Here is a 15,533-nt window from a genome sequence, read left to right as displayed (position 1 = left end):
TTTACAGCTTTGATCTTTCAGATCCATCTCTGCAGCACTAAAGAGAGTTTGGAGAAAAGCTGCCCTTCAGCCATGGAGCTCTGGGAAACTTTGGTGTCTGGGGCAAAAGGCCGCATTCAATTTGATTTTGACGTGCTAATTCTGTCTATCTTCAGTGAAACTCACGACAAGAACTTGAAGTAAAAGTCGAAGAAGAAATAAAGTTATGGTATTTCAGAAGTGATTATCTGGGGAGCATTTAGGTAAACACGATCTGATTGTATTTACACAGCATCAACACACACACCTAGGCGGAAAGTCTGGTACAGTCCGTATCCATGCCAAAGGCACCTTCCTAATGCTGGCTTTCATAGATACTGAGTATCTGATCCTTAGGTTTTATACTTGAAAAGTGTTTTTTTTTTTTAAAGATCAATATTATTTCTAGAACCCAGCAGAAATTCACTTTTGGAAGCTGAAGCAATTCTGGAAAAAGAAGTTCAGGCCTTCCACCTAGGGCCTTAAAGGGCTGGTCCTCTAAAAATCTCCAGGCTTCATCCTTTGCCATCGCCTTCCATAGACTTCTCAGGGAATTTTAAGGCAAGAATCCCAGGGAAAGGAGGAAAGGATGGCTCTGGGTGCCATGAGTGGAGCGACCAGTTCTAGAAGGAAGACCTCTCCCGCGGCAGGGCTGAGGATGGGCCCAGGGCTTTGGTGCTCCTGGTCTTAGTGGCTCCGTCGTGTTCGTGAGCAGAAAAATGCTAATCCTGCCTTGTGGCTGCCTAGGTTTGAAGCTTGCGTTATATTGGGGGGAGGGGGAGTTCCCCTTTGCAGACTCATTAATTCCTGGGTATATGTAACATTCTGTGGTATAAGAAGCATGCCTGGAATGGAGGGGACAAATATACAGGAAGTTTGTCTGTGCATTTTGCACACACTGTGCTCTGTGGTTATGAGGGAATCAGGGGTATTCAGGGCAATGGTAACGTCACTCTTGACATGCCGCGGGGCTCCTGGGGAATATAACACAGTTGTCTCCCGTGGAGACGTCTCGAACTCCCACTGGGAAAACATTAGAAGAAAATAGACATAACAGGGACATATTTGATTTTTTTAATGTCATCTAAAGACCACAGAGAGTCTGCGATATGAAAGACTGACATTCCTCCTTGGTCTGCTTGCGCTGAGTAGATACACATTATCACATGTGGGACTCAAGCATCTGGAACATGTATATGTATCACTGAATCACGCTGCTGTACACCTGAAACTAACATGACACTGTGAATCAACTATACTCCAATAGAAAATAAAAAGTCTAAAAAAAGGCAGATTGAAGAAAAAAAGAGTCTGGAGCACCGTAGTTGTCACCTCAGTGCTGCCACGCCTTCTGCCGCTTTGCAAGGCAGTTCACCTCTCCAAGTCTCGCTTTCCACATCTGTGGAAACGGGGGTGATACTGGGATCTTCATCATAAGGTTTCAGGGATGAGATGAGATCCTGCATGAAAAATGCTTAGCTCTGGGCTTCCCTGGTGGCGCAGTGGTTGAGAATCTGCCTGCCAATGCAGGGGACACAGGTTCGAGCCTTGGTCTGGGAAGATCCCACGTGCCGCGGAGCAACTGAGCCACAATTACTGAGCCTGTGCATCTGGAGCCTGTGCTCCGCAACAAGAGAGGCCGCGATAGTGAGAGGCCCGCGCACCGCGATGAGGAGTGGCCCCCGCTCGCCGCAACTAGAGAAAAGCCCTCGCACAGAAACGAAGACCCAACACAGCCAAAAATAAATAAATAAGACAAAATACTTAAAAAAAAAAAAATGCTTAGCTCTGAATCCGGCACTCGGGAAGCCTTTGGTGGATGCTTAGGGCACAGGCTGCCAGGCAGTCAGGCAGGGGCCTCGCATGTCTGGACCCTTTCTCCTGCCCCTAAATTCAGTGTGGAGGGTACCTATGTTACAGCAGTAGACCTAGAAGCCAAGAGAAAGGAGATAAGCTTTCGTTCTTCTGAGGCTGAGAGCCTAGATATGTGGGGAAAACTAGCCTGGAACAAAGGAAGCAGAGGAGGTCTAAGAAAGGCCTCAAAAAAAGAAAAGCATTAGGATTTCCTGTTTCTGTTGAACACTAACTAAGTAATCCCCCGAGAGAACTAACCTCATCACAGGCCATCCCGGGTTACTAATGCGGAAATCAATATGTCTAATCCACTCAGCTCTCCAGCTCTGGAGACAGGCACCCACAGTGTGCTCTGGCTGGGTGACCTAGACCTGCCCCTTCACCTCTGTGAGCCCAGGTGGGTGCCTTAGGCCTGTCCCTTCACCTCTGAGAGCCCAGGTGGGTGCTTCAGACCTGCCCCTTCACCTCTGTGAGCCCAGATGGGTGCCTTAGGCCTGTCCCTTCAGCTCCTGTAAGCCCAGGTCTCCTCACCTCTAACACCGGGGTGTCACTCGTGCCTCCCTTGTGGGCTTACTGAAGTGCTGACTGTTCAGTCCTCAGCAGTGGCAGCCTGTACTCTTCTTAGCGTGTCCCCAGGGAAGAGCTATGCTCGGAGGACACAGCAGCACCACAGTCACATTTTCCGCATGTCTCTCAGACAGTGGATCAAAGGGTTAGCTTTTCTGATTGTTTGCAGCCCGTTTCTGCCAGCCTTTCCTCTTGCCCTCCTCCCCTGGGGTCCCCAGAGGTGTGGGAGCCCCCATGAAGACTCCTCAGCCAGCCAGCCAGCCTCCATGCCGTGTGGTGACCTGAAAACCCGGTCATCTGGAGACTCTGACGTGAGCATGAGTCACCTCACTCAAAGTGTGACACTTACAAGGACAGTGCTGTTTGTTTGCACAGACAATGGGGTCATGTCTCCTTGAAAATTCCTAGTCACAGGTTAGAACACCCCCAAGTCAGAGGGGAGAGCTTACCTCCAGATTCTGCAGGGGACTTATCGACCCTCTTGAGTAAGCAGTGTTAGGCTGCGACTGAGTGAATGGACGTCCGTGAAACTGTCCCTTAGCTTGTGAAGCCCCTGCCTCTGCCAGGTCCACCACGAGCATCTGAAGCGCCTGTGTCTTCCTTCCAGGAAAAGCTCATACCAGAGACTTTTTTTGAATAGACTTTATTTTTCAGAGAAGTTTTAGGTTTTCAGAAAAATTGCACCGAAAGTACACAGACTTCCTATGTACTCTCTCCCCCATCCCAGTTTCTCCTGTTATTGACATGTGGGACATTTATGATAACTGACGAACCAGCTGAAGTCCAAAGATGACATTAGGGTTCACTCTCGTGTTGGGCATTCTTTGGGTCTTGACAAATGTCTGCTGTCACGTATCCATCATCACAGTATCGTACAGAATGGTTTCACTGCCCTAAAAATCCCCTGTGTTCCACCTATTCATCCCTCCCCCCAACTCCTAACAGCCACTGATCTTTTTCCTGTCTCTATAGTTTTGCCTTTTGCAGAATGTCATATCGTTACTCATATAGATTGTACCCTTTTTGCACTGGCTTCTTTCACTTAGTAATATGCATTTAAGGTTCTTCCATGTCTTTGCATGACTTGATGACTCATTTCCTTTTATTGCTGAATAACGCTCCACTGCATGGTTGGACCACAGCTGAGCCATCCACCTACTAAAGGATATCTCGGTCGCTACCAATTTTTGGCAATTATGAATAAAGCTGCTATAGACACTCATGCGCAGGCTTTTGTGTGAACATAAGTTTTGTGAAGACTGTTTTTTCATTATTAGGATCTTCAGATTGATTTGAGGTCTTCTGCTCCTACTTGATTTTCTTAGAGAGTACACAAATTGGGTTTTCATTTTAAAGCCTTTCTCATTTGAGGGGGCGGATGATGTGGGCGACGTGGGCCTTCATCCTTTAGGATTTCATTTAACCTCTCTGAACTCCGGATCGCTCATCTGCTGGACGAGTGCAAACATAAAGGCTGGGGTGTGTGTGTGAAGGTGATGGTTACAAAGGACGAAGCAGCCAATAAATACCTCCTTTATTTCCTGGCACGCTTTACTCCCTCCTCCCATCTCTCCCTTCATTTTTTTTCCTGCTGAGAAATTCAGAAAAGTAGGTTTCCAGATGCTGTTCTGTTTGTATCTTCACTCAGTATCTAAGGATTTTCAATACCACCCCGATTTCCATCCTAGGTCCATCACAGAGAAGAATTTCTGAACGTATGCTGACATTTCTGTTTGGGCTCTGCACTTATGATCAGAAGAGAAACTGGGTTAATTCCAAGGTGAGTCTTCATTGGCTGGAAGTAGCTAGTTGCCTACCGAGTTGTGGGAGGGGCTGGTGAGGGGAAGGGAAGGAGGTAGTCGGGAGTGCTGTAGTGCTGGCTTGCAGGGGGGGATTCTTGACACGACAGTAGGTCCTAGGCCAACAGTTTATGCTAAGTCTCGATGGCTCAGTGACGTGGCTTTAGACGTCACAGGCCAGAGAGCACACTAGCAGTGTGATCTGGTCTCTCTGATTCATAAATTTTAGAAGCTGAGTCTACACGGTACCTACCATAAAAGACTGAAAAACAAAATCATCTGTTCTCCACCCAGTTATTTCACCAAATAAGATGGAAACCATTTAGAATGGAGTTATCTGAACTGACCGATTAAAGGCAGTGAAAACAGTCCTTCCCAGACAGGCTACCAGAATTGAGAGAGATTGCAGTGTGACCTTCTGTGACCATCTGTGACTTCTGCTTCAAGCCCTTTATCGGATCCGCATGCTGCCCCAACAAGGTCACCATGATCTAACCCTTGCCTACCTCTCGCCTGACTGCCTGCCCTTGCATTGCAGGCTATATTTCAGACATTCTGAACTTCAAAAGTTTCCAGAAGACCAATATTCGTCCCCTACATCCTTTAGAAGATGCTGGCCATTCTGCCTAGAAAAATCCACCCTCTCATCTCCATTACCCTCTTTACTACCCTGTGAGCAGCTCCCTAACCCCCCATGGGTTGAATGTCCCGCCATATTGTGTGTCCCCACTGCATCATTTACTTCCCTTGTCATGGCTCTGCTCTCTCTGTGTTGTACCCACCTGTCCTGTGTCTCCCTCCCTCTGCTGCGATGCAAGCTGCACGACAGCAGAAGACAGCTTCACCCCATCGGGCCCACCGGGTGAGGCCTTAAGCCTGACACCAAGTAGGGTCTCAACCAAAGAACAAATTGAATGAACCTAAAATTAGGCTCAAGAAGCTTGAGGCACACGTTAAAAGCTGGGGGATTATGTGAAGAGGGAAGGAGCGTAGTATTCCTGCTATTCAGGTCACAGCTGTGAGGACAAGCAAGTACACATCAGAGAAGAGTCGTCTTCCCCAGATAAGCTGTGTCTCTGGGCGTGGGGCACACACTCCTTACCTCCTCCGTACCCAGGTGTCTTTTCTTCCTTACTAAAGCACCCCAATGTTATTCAAGGAGACAATGTTCCAGATTCTTAAAATAAGAGCTACCTTCATCACATTCCCTTGCAGCTGAGGTGGCTATCGCAGGCAGTTCTCACCAGTGAGAAGCAGAAGATTTCTGGGGATTCAGGGGACGTTGGGTTTTCCTGATAGAAGTGGCACCTTTCCTCCTTGTGCTTTCCCTTTTCCTCTTTGGGCCTGGAACACAGAGGGAAGGTGAGGATGAGGCTGCATTCCAAGGAAGGCAGGTCAGAAAGACAGAAGGAGCCTTGGATTTTAAAAATGTGGCAGCTCCCACCTGCAGCTGTATCATCGAATGAGGAAAAGAAACTGGTTAAGGGCTTCCCTGGTGGCGCAGTGGTTGAGAATCTGCCTGCCAATGCAGGGGACACGGGTTCGAGCCCTGGTCTGGGAAGATCCCACATGCCGCGGAGCAACTAGGCCTGTGAGCCACAACTACTGAGCCTGCGCGTCTGGAGCCTGTGCTCCGCAACGAGAGAGGCCGCGATAGTGAGAGGCCCGCGCACGGCGATGAAGAGTGGCCCCCGCTCGCCGCAACTGGAGAAAGCCCTCGCACAGAAACGAAGACCCAACACAGCCAAATAAATAAATAAATAAATAAATAAATAAATATAAATAAATAAATAAATAAATAAATAAATAAAAATTAAAAAAGAAACTGGTTAAGCCACAGCAGACTGATTTGCGTTCCATGAAGAACCCAATTTCTAAATGACCCAGGGCTTCATCTCCAGGCTCCTGAAGTGAGTGCATTTGAATGGGGGAGGGGAGGAAGTCCCAGATTTGAGCTCCTATTTTGTGTGGCCTAATGTACATGGGGCAAAGGAAATGAGCAGGGCCCCAACGTCTAGTCATTCAATACTCAAGGCCCATTTAATCCCACCACGGTGGGGACATCCTACCAATACATGTTCAGAAGTTGCAGGAAATCAGATCAACAAGTACAGACCTTTTCCCCCTCATCCTTCCTATCGCATCTCCCTTTGCCAGCATTCCTTCCCCCTTTCACTCTTACCATACTAGCTCCCTCTTTTGGCCTTTGGGCGATGAGGTATGGCCACTTGAACTTCTCCAGTTGGCCTTTTGTGGAGAACTGGACGTGAGAAGCTCACATACACAGCAGGAACTCTATTATCCACACATGTGCGTACATCTCCCAGCTGAGACCAACTCTTAGTGCATTCCTTGTCCTGGAATTGCCAAGTCTGTATGATTTACAAACTTCTCGTATAGCCCTGGGAGGCCAAATGCTGTATCTTAGCGGTTTTTTCGTGTGTGTGTGTGTGTGTGTGTGTGTGTGTGTGTGTGTGTGTGTGTGTGTGTGTGTGTGTATGCAGAGGAATAACCTGGGAAACAATTAAAATGCTTATTTCGATTTCCCACTCCTGGAAATTGTGATTCAGTGAGTGGAGCCCAGGATTTAAACTGTTGACACGCACCACGTGTTTCAGCTGCAGGTGGTCCCTGGATCAGACTTTAGGGAACTCTGACCCATGATGGGCCTGAGGTGGCTCTGTGTGAATGAGCTGGTCCCCACCCGAGAGCAAGGTGTGAGGAACAGGAAACTGAAATCGAGCCAGGGCGGGGGCACGGCTGGGGGTTGCGGATAAGGAATGTGGGAAAAGAAAATTGGCAGGAGGGAGGGGGAATGATAATACTAAAATGAAAGGGTGAAATTGTCAGAAGACAAAGTGTCCATCCCCGCAGAGGTTTGGACCTGTCAATCCTGTCCTTGTACCTTCCAGGGGCAGGATGTTAGTACCGAATTGTCTGCTTAGCTTAAGGGCTGCAAACTTATTATCACAGGTGTTAAACCAATAGAACACAAGAGGCAGAAGCAATTTAATGATACTCTTCATTTTGCTTAAAGCATTTAAATTAGGCTATATTGACAGGGTCCAGCTTCTCACTCAGAATCAAATCATGTGCATTCAGGAGACTGAGTGTGTAAGTGTATGCAAGGGAGAGGGGGGTGTGGCGTGTCTTGATTCGTGTCATATTTGTGCAGTCAACAATTCTTATTTTAGAGAAAAATGAGACAGACTTAGAGAGAACAGTTCATTACCTCTAGGCCACAGGCTCTTTTTTCTTGGGTCAAACCAGCAAGAGTTTTAAGCCGAGTGTGAGCTTTGAGAAAACAAGGTTCACAGTGGGGTGCTTGGACCCAGGGCCACAACCCGGGCTGGAGCTGGAGGGGCCAGAGCGCTCAGAGCCCCACCGAAGCCAAGCTAATGAGGATTAATTGGGCCTTCCTGGGCACCAAGCAGAGGGTAATTGGGTCCCTGGACGAGCTGACCTTTTTGTTGACTCACCATTTAACAGGAGCTCTTGGCTCCCGCGTTGGGAGCTTAAACGGTGCCACATTTGAAGCAGCAGACATTCTTCCGCGTGTCCATCGATCCTTCTTCGCTGCTTTTCTTTCTTCCCTCTTCCTTCCGTCTGCCCTTCTTCTGGCCTTTTGGGGGAGGCAGAGTGGCCGGCTAGTGGACTTGTTCTGCCAGCGGAAGACAAGCGTTACTTGTTGTCTGGCCCTCTCTCTGTGGATGCTGGGGGGCGTCACTTAACGGGGCCCCGGCCACAGCCACGGAGCTAAGAGACTGAATAGCGTGGCTCTGCTCCTGGTTGGTGGCGGCAGTTTCCCTCTCCCACCCTCTCAGCTCGGCTTGCCAAGCCCCCACCTCCTTGTTCGTGCCTGGGGGCAGTGGCCCTGCTTCTGCACCTCCGTGGCTTGCTTTTTTTTTTTTTTTTTTTGCCACGAGCTGCCTGCTGGGCTAACTCAGTCTTTCCCTTCAGCCAGTAGAGGGCTGAAGTTCCCATCTACACAGGCCGAGGCTGATTTTGCATTTTTTTTTTTTAAATTGGGGTATAGTTGCTTTACAATGTTGTGTTAGTTTCTGCTGTACAACGAAGTGAATCAGCTGTATGTATACGTATCTCCCCTCCCTCCCTCCCCCATCCCATCCATCTAAGTCACCACAGAGCACCGAGCTGGGAACCCTGCACTATACAGCAGTTTTGCCTGGACCTCTTAAGGCTGCCGTTTTCCTGTTGCTGAGACGACAAAGTTTCTGAAATGATACCTCTGGCTATTGAGTGCAACCAGGTGGCCTCCTGGCATCCAAATAAGAGGAAGAGCAGGTGGGTTCAGCTTTGCTCTTTCAGGCTTTAACGCGACCATTCATATTGCATCCTGCCTACTCCTACAGCAGGGTACCCCGACCTCTCATCCAGGAACCACTGACCCCCTCCCTTCTTCTTTTTTTTCTTTAAGATTTTTTTTGTGTGTGTGGACAATTTTTAAAGTCTTTATTGCATTTCTTGCAATATTGCTTCTGTTTTATGTTTTGGTTTTTTGACCGCAAGTCATGTGGGATCTTAGCTCCCCGACCAGGGATCGAACTCGCACCCCCTGCATTGATTGGAAGGCAAAGTCTTAACCACTGGATCTCCAGGGAAGTCCCCCGCTACCTTCCTAAATAACATGCAAAATACCACACGTGAGGGTGTGTGCTAGTACCCACACGGTTACATAGAGAGGCTCCATCGTTTCCATTATACTCTACAAGTGCTGTGTGAGCCCCGAAAGTTGAAGACCCCCCCAATCTGGACTCTCATCTCTATGCTCTCAAAGGGGGTTCACACTTTATTATGCACGCGACAGGTGATTTGTAAGATATACCAATGGATATTTTTTTATTTTAACATCTTACAAAGGAATAAACAACCACTGATCAAAACAGCAATTTTGTGGATTTTTAAAATTTGAAGCTAGATTATTTTTAGAGTTGGCATAGATAAATACATCCCTCAGATAATTATGCAGGTGCATGCCGGTATATCAAAAAATCAGGAAGAGGGCAGCTTTTTGATGCTTGAGAACTCACTCTAGCCACTTGGGCTTTTTGTGGCTCCACATGCTACACTGTTCCTGGCCCTGAGCCTCCCCTCACAGGACCACCCCTGCCTGCCCTGCTCCCAGTCCCAGCCCCAAGGGGAGTCCACACAACACCGACTCACCACTGACACTCAGATCCGGCCACTTCATCTTTGAATCTTTCCTGACCTTCAGGAAGGGCAACCTTTTGCCCTCGGTGCCCCTGGGTGCCCACACCATCTTCCCGCATGCCACCTACCATAGAGAAGTGGACATCTTTGTGGTACATGTTTGCTCTGAGGCTGAAAGCTCATCCAGGGAGGAATCAGGTCTCCTTCACACGGGGATCTTTGCTGACTTGCCTGATGCCAGGCTCATTATAGATGCTCAAAGAAATACATGTCTGTGGAATGAATGAATGAATGAATGAATGAGTGCGGGGGCAAACAAGGGATGGATGAACAGCTCATGTCCACCTCACCAGGAGGGTAATCACATTAAAGCCCCTTTCTAGAAAGTTTTTGTAAATATCGAACCTTTTGTGACAATGTATGTGAGCAATTTCTCTACGTCAGAAAAAAGGAATATTTAAGAGCGTGCTGTTACCAGACAGACAGACCTGGGTTCTAAATCTGGTTCTGACAAACCAGTTTGATGATCTGAGGCAAGTTTCTTAACAAACCCTCAGGTTCCTTATTTGTAAACTGGAGGTAACATCCACAACAATTCATACTGGGAAAATTTAAAAAGCTATTAACATAGTACTGGGCACATAGAATGTATCTGGAAAAGTTATCTACTTAAATTGTTTTTCTTAGCGTGCACATTCCTGTCTTCATCCATGGAGGATACTGGGTATAACGTAAAGTGTGCTTAGTTACTTGGTGTTTCCGGCGGGAGCATCCCGTATTGATTGGCACGGAAACTCACTTCTCTGTCTCTGCTGGCATTTCGCTGTCTCCCCCATGGCTATCAGGACACCAGATATTGTTCTTTCTCGATCACACCTGCCTCTGACAGCCTCCCTCTGCACTTCTTCATTCCTGTAAGTCCCATCTTCCTCAGGAGCTCCATGCCTCGCTGGCCCTATAAGACTCTTCCTTCTCTGGGACTTCCCTGGGAGTCCAGTGGGTAAGACTCCGCCCTGCCACTGCAGGCAGTGTGGGTTCGATCCCTGGTCGGGGAACTGAGATCCCACGTGCCACACACACACACACACACAAAGGTAAAGATTCCTCCTTCTCATCATAGGCTCCCGCCACCAGCTTCGCAGCAGGCAGGGCTGTTCCCTGAGTGCCTTTCACTCTTGCCTGCATCACCTCTTATCTCTCCAAGGCTGACTTCTACACCATTCCCTTTGGGGTTCAGTTCCTTCTCAAACCTTCGGCCTCTACTTTATCCCAGAACCCCTTCTTCTTCACTGACAGCCTGCCTTCTGCACGCCAACTTTCTTAAAATTCCTCCATCTTGAAAGAGACCCACAAATGGCGCAGAACCAGTTTTGCTTTCTTGTCCCACTTTCCTCCTTGCCAGGTCCTCACCTGTCTTCTTCCCTCGGTACTCTACTGAAAGTCCTGCCACTAAAGTCCCCGATAACCTTCCCAGTGCCAAATCGAATGGCTGCTGTCATCCCGTGTAAGCTCTTGGCAGCATTTATGGCATTTGCTGGCCCTGTTCATTCCCGAAGACTCTCCTCTGTCTTGGTTTCCATGGCTTTGCCTCTCTTTTTACTGCTTCAGCCGCTCCCCCATTTTCTCTGTCCGTCTTCGGGCTCTTCCTGTTGCCCTGGGGTTCTATCTACAGTTGCTTTTCTCACCACATGCCTGCCCGGGACAATCTCACTCACTCTCACACATACCCCAGCTGTCACCAACCTGCCCATGCTCCCGAATCTCACCCCCAACTCTCTTCCAATCCCAGGTCCTTATTTCTAGCTAATCTATTCCCACGTGTACCTCGAGCTTGACGTATTCAGAGCAGAATTCATTCCCTTCACCTCTGACCAAAGCCTGTTGGCCTCCATCTAGATCTAACTCCCAGACTGTGACTTAAGACACCTGTGCAAACCGTGGTTTACGGTTTTGTAACCCTGGACACGTAACTGTCTCTCGTTGCCTCGGTTTCCTCACTCATAACATGGAAAGACTAATTCTGTAAGACCTGAAACCCACCTGTTGTGTGTGGATGAACAGAGATAAAGTATGTAAAATTGGACGCACAAAGGAAGCCCCTTCGCTTGGGAATGACTTCTTCCCCTTGCCAGCCAAGGGCATTCATCTTCATCCTTCTTCTCCAGTCTGTCCTGACTCCCTGAAGCAGACTCATTTTTCCCCACAGAGACACCCCCTTCCTTGAAGCATGCATTCCGTACCTCCGCAGATCTCCCTTTGCAGGCTGCCTTCCCCTCTACATCGTGAGCTCCTGAATTCACACTGAATCTCTGAATTTTCACATCAGGCATTCAACAAACCAGACACACTCAGGCATTCGACAAACATTAGGTGAAATGCATTGGGTAGAACGCAGCTTTTTAAAAATGATAAAATAGGAGAAAGGGGGGTGGTGAGATGAACTGGGAGATTGGGATTGACATATATACACTATTGACACTATGTATAAAATAGATAAGTAATGAGAACCGACTGTATAGCACAGGGGACTGTACTTAATCCTCGGTGCTGACCTAAATGGGAAGGAAATCCAAAGGTGAGGGGATATATGTATACGTATAGCAGATTCCCTTTGCTGCACAGTAGAAACTAACACAACATTGTAAAGCAACTAGACTCCAATAAAAATTAATAAAAAAATTACAAAATACACATTTTCAATAAGATTCTAGAAAGAAGACAATACAGTCCATGTCCTTAGATCTTTTTTTTTTTTTTTTTTCTTTTTTGGCTTCAAAGTGCTGAATTCCAAAAAATTGAGTTTGCTGACAGGGGAACAGTACAAATTTCTTAACCAACCTGGGAAAGTTCACTAATCAAGAGGGCTATTTCAACTGCAATCCCAGGAAGCTTTCTGGAGTTGGCTTCGGTGTTCTTGGCAAATCTCTAGGCAGGCCCTCCCATCCAATGCGGAATTGGTGGAAATGCCTTTGTTATCCGTTCACTGCCGTGTGTGCACTTTTTTTTTTCTTTTTTTTTGGAAAGATAGGTTGGAGGCTACCTCCAACTTTTCTTGAGAAAAGCTGAAAAGATGGAAACTTCTTAAGTAATTGATTTAGCTTCCCTGAAGCTCCTGGTTCTTGGCAGGTCAGATATTGGAAACTGCAATAAGATTCCTTTTTCTGTTGTGTTTTCAACATTTGGTTCTTAATCCATATAAAAGTGCAGTTGCTATGAAGGAATGTTGTCGGGTCACTCCGAACACAGGAAAGGAGAAGAATTATCTTATAATCCATACACACCCTGCAAGGGAGGCGAACGGTTCTTCTTATCCTTGTATTTTTCTTCCCAAGAAATCCTGAACTGGGGGGCGAGGGAAGGGTTGGGAGAAGACCTTGAGAATTATACAGCCCAGGTCACCAGGATGCCAGCCCGTTGCTGGGACAGGAGGAAAGGGAGGTGTCCCTCTTCCCTACCTTCTTCCCCTTCTGTGGTTCCTGGGTGAGAGCAAAGAAAGGGTTGCTGCTGGGCTGTATGGGGGTGGTGAGGGACTCCTGGAGACTTCCCCCTGATGCCTTCTGGGTGTTGCTTTTCCCTTATTCTTCCCTCACCTCCACCATGCTGCAGACAGTAAACTGAGGCCCTGAGAAGTTAACCCTCAAAAATGGCACCTTGGCCAAAAGCCCAGGTGAGGCTTCTTGTCTCTGACCCCTCAGGGGACGCCCCTCACACCTATTCGTACGTGGGCTACGAATGACACTGCTCTGAGTAGACCAAGCAGGCATATTTTACTCAGTAGTTGCGGACTCACCCCTTCTGTGATCAATAAGGGTTTCAGAAAGAGGAGGGAGAGGAGTCGCCCCTCTCAGCAGTGGCAGAGACCTGTGCGGTATGACTGTGCTTTAATAAACCCAGACTGAACTCCCCCAAAGCTGGGTCTATCCACAGAAGGAGAACAGGTTAATCAAAGGAGGCCAGATCGCTGCCGCTCAGACCCGACCTCATATTTTCCATAAAAGAGAGCATATGGGTCTCCTCTCTCTTCTCTTCAGTTTCATCAGCAGCAAACTGAAGATGGTAGCATTTACCGTGCAGTGCAGTTATCAGGATTAAACGACATAGTACACAGGACCCGTGTGAGGTAGAGCAGGGAAATACAGACTGCTCTCTAAAGCATAATTATTAAGTTCTTTTAAACATGTTTTATTATTTTACTTTACCTCTAGCATTTTGCTCACTTCTCTGTTGGCAGCTCTTTCTCTACCAGAGACCCCTGTTCTTTATTTTTTAACTTTTTATCTTATATTGGGGTACAGCCGATTAACAATGTTGTGATAGTGTCAGGCGCACGGCAACGTGCCTCAGCCAAACATGTGCACGTATCCATTCTCCCCCAGACTCTCCTCCCATCCGGGCTGCCACACACATTGAGCAGAGTCAGAGATCCCTGTTCTAATCCAAAGTCCCCCATGCCTCTCCGGCTTATCCAAGTGAAGGCATCCCGAGGCCACCTGTCAATCAAGTGTTTGCCATTGACCGCCAACCTTTCAGCATCCCCTGGGTGACACCCGGGGAGCAGGTGCTTGTGAGACCAGGCTCAAGGCAGGAAGAAGGGAGAGTCATGTATGTGTGTGTGTGTGTGTGTGTGTGTGTGTGTGTGTATGCGTGTGCACACGTGTCTAGGGTTTGTTAAGGGTTGAGGTGGGGGGAGGAGAGGGTTTATTTAGAAGCCAAGGATATCTTGGAAGGAGAGACCACAGTGATGATGAACAGGGAATACTTGGGAAGGAGAGAGCTTCCGGGGGAGGGAGAGTTATGGAGCGGAGTAATGCTCTCTCTGAGTTTGCCTCAGGCTACCTTAGGAAGCCTGCTGGTGCCTTAGGACAATACTTAAGGTTAGCATTGGGACCCTGAGGCATCTCTGTAACCACTACCTGGGTTTCTTTTATTCCCATCACTGCTGTTCTTGTCTTTTTGATCACGTTTCCTCAGCTCTGGCATTACAACTGGTCTCCAGGCTCCCATGGACCTCTCACCACTCTCTTCCAGTGCGCTAACAGTATTGTCTTTTCTCATATTTCTTCGATTGCATTTTTTTTAAGGAAGGAGAAAAGGTTTCCATCTCCACTCCACATATCCAGCCACAGTGCCTTGGACTGAAAGAGGTATTTCCTATGGAATTTGGTGTTTTTGTTCTGTCAGGCTTTAACCCGCTGCCACTAAACTGAAAACTGGAGAGGGAACTCCATGTTTTTTGAACTGCCCCAACCCTCTATGGAGCTTCCACCAATCTCCTTCTGTTCACTACTGGTCTCCTCTGCCCTGCTGCTCTTAGACTCCCAATTTTGAGGCTGGGAATATAGTACAACTTCCATCCAGAGCAGCTCAACTAACAAGAAACTCAGCCAGGACCCTGAGTAGCCAGGAGAGTAGAGATAAGACAGGGGACAAGGCAGGGCTAATTCTAAAGTCAGTTGACCTAACTTATGAAGGAGGGGACAACATTTTCAAATTCTTATAAAACGTGATCCTCTCAAACTGAAAGATGGTTCTGACATCTATACTCATTGATCCTAAGCAAGTGAAATAGTTTGTATGTTTAAGAACTCCATTCCCTTTCTGGATTTTTAATAATAAACAGTCATTATTATTATTATCTCTTCAAAACAGGTCTTTTGATAGACAAAGCAACCTTGACCAAGAACAAAACTGGAGGTCTCACACTTCTTGACTTTCAAAACTCATTACAAAGTTACAGTGATCAAAATAGTGTGGAACTGGAATAAAGACAGACGTATAGACCAATGGATTAGAAGAGGGACCCCAGAAAAAAACCTTTGCATATATGGTCAAATAATTTTCTATAAGGATGCCAAGACCATCCAGTAGGGAAAGGACAATGCTGGGAAAACTGGATAGGCACATGAAAAAGAATGGAGTTGGACCCTTACTTTACACCATATACAAAAAGTAACTGAAAATGGATCAAAGAGGGCTTCCCTGGTGGCGCAGTGGTTGAGAATCTGCCTGCCAATGCCGGGGACACGGGTTTGAGCCCTGGTCTGGGAAGATCCCACATGCCGCGGAGCAACTGGGCCTGTGAGCCACAACTACTGAGCCTGCGCGTCTGGAGCCTGTGCTCCA

At 47.6% G+C, this 15,533-nt stretch overlaps 1 protein-coding gene and 1 long non-coding RNA gene across 9 annotated transcripts in view; both read right to left on the bottom strand.

Moving 5' to 3' along the window:
- The window catches only part of LOC309666315, a 667,877-nt gene that overhangs the window by 491,312 nt on the left and 161,032 nt on the right, over positions 1-15,533 (bottom strand). The gene's annotated exons all lie outside the window — the stretch shown is intronic.
- LOC309666280 (uncharacterized protein) overlaps positions 1-15,533 on the bottom strand; it is an 85,757-nt gene that overhangs the window by 47,661 nt on the left and 22,563 nt on the right. For 2 of the 8 annotated variants that reach the window (XR_014266975.1, XR_014266976.1), the window contains exons 2-3: positions 9,539-9,682; positions 7,718-7,899 (exon numbers count right to left, since the gene is read on the bottom strand). Coding sequence is in view for 1 of the 8 variants with exons in the window: in XM_082473669.1 (XP_082329795.1) it covers positions 7,718-7,860; positions 9,423-9,568 (289 nt within the window). In the remaining 7 variants the exon portion in view is untranslated. Of the gene's footprint in view, positions 1-7,717; positions 7,900-9,422; positions 10,469-15,533 lie in introns of those variants that run through there. The other 6 variants (XR_014266977.1, XM_082473669.1, XR_014266980.1 and 3 more) reach the window with 5 other exon arrangements.

Source organism: Balaenoptera physalus (genome assembly GCF_965194825.1).
Source record: "Balaenoptera physalus genome assembly, chromosome: 8".
In the NCBI taxonomy this organism is placed as follows: domain Eukaryota; kingdom Metazoa; phylum Chordata; class Mammalia; order Artiodactyla; family Balaenopteridae; genus Balaenoptera; species Balaenoptera physalus.
This window is presented reverse-complemented; position numbering and strand designations above follow the sequence as displayed.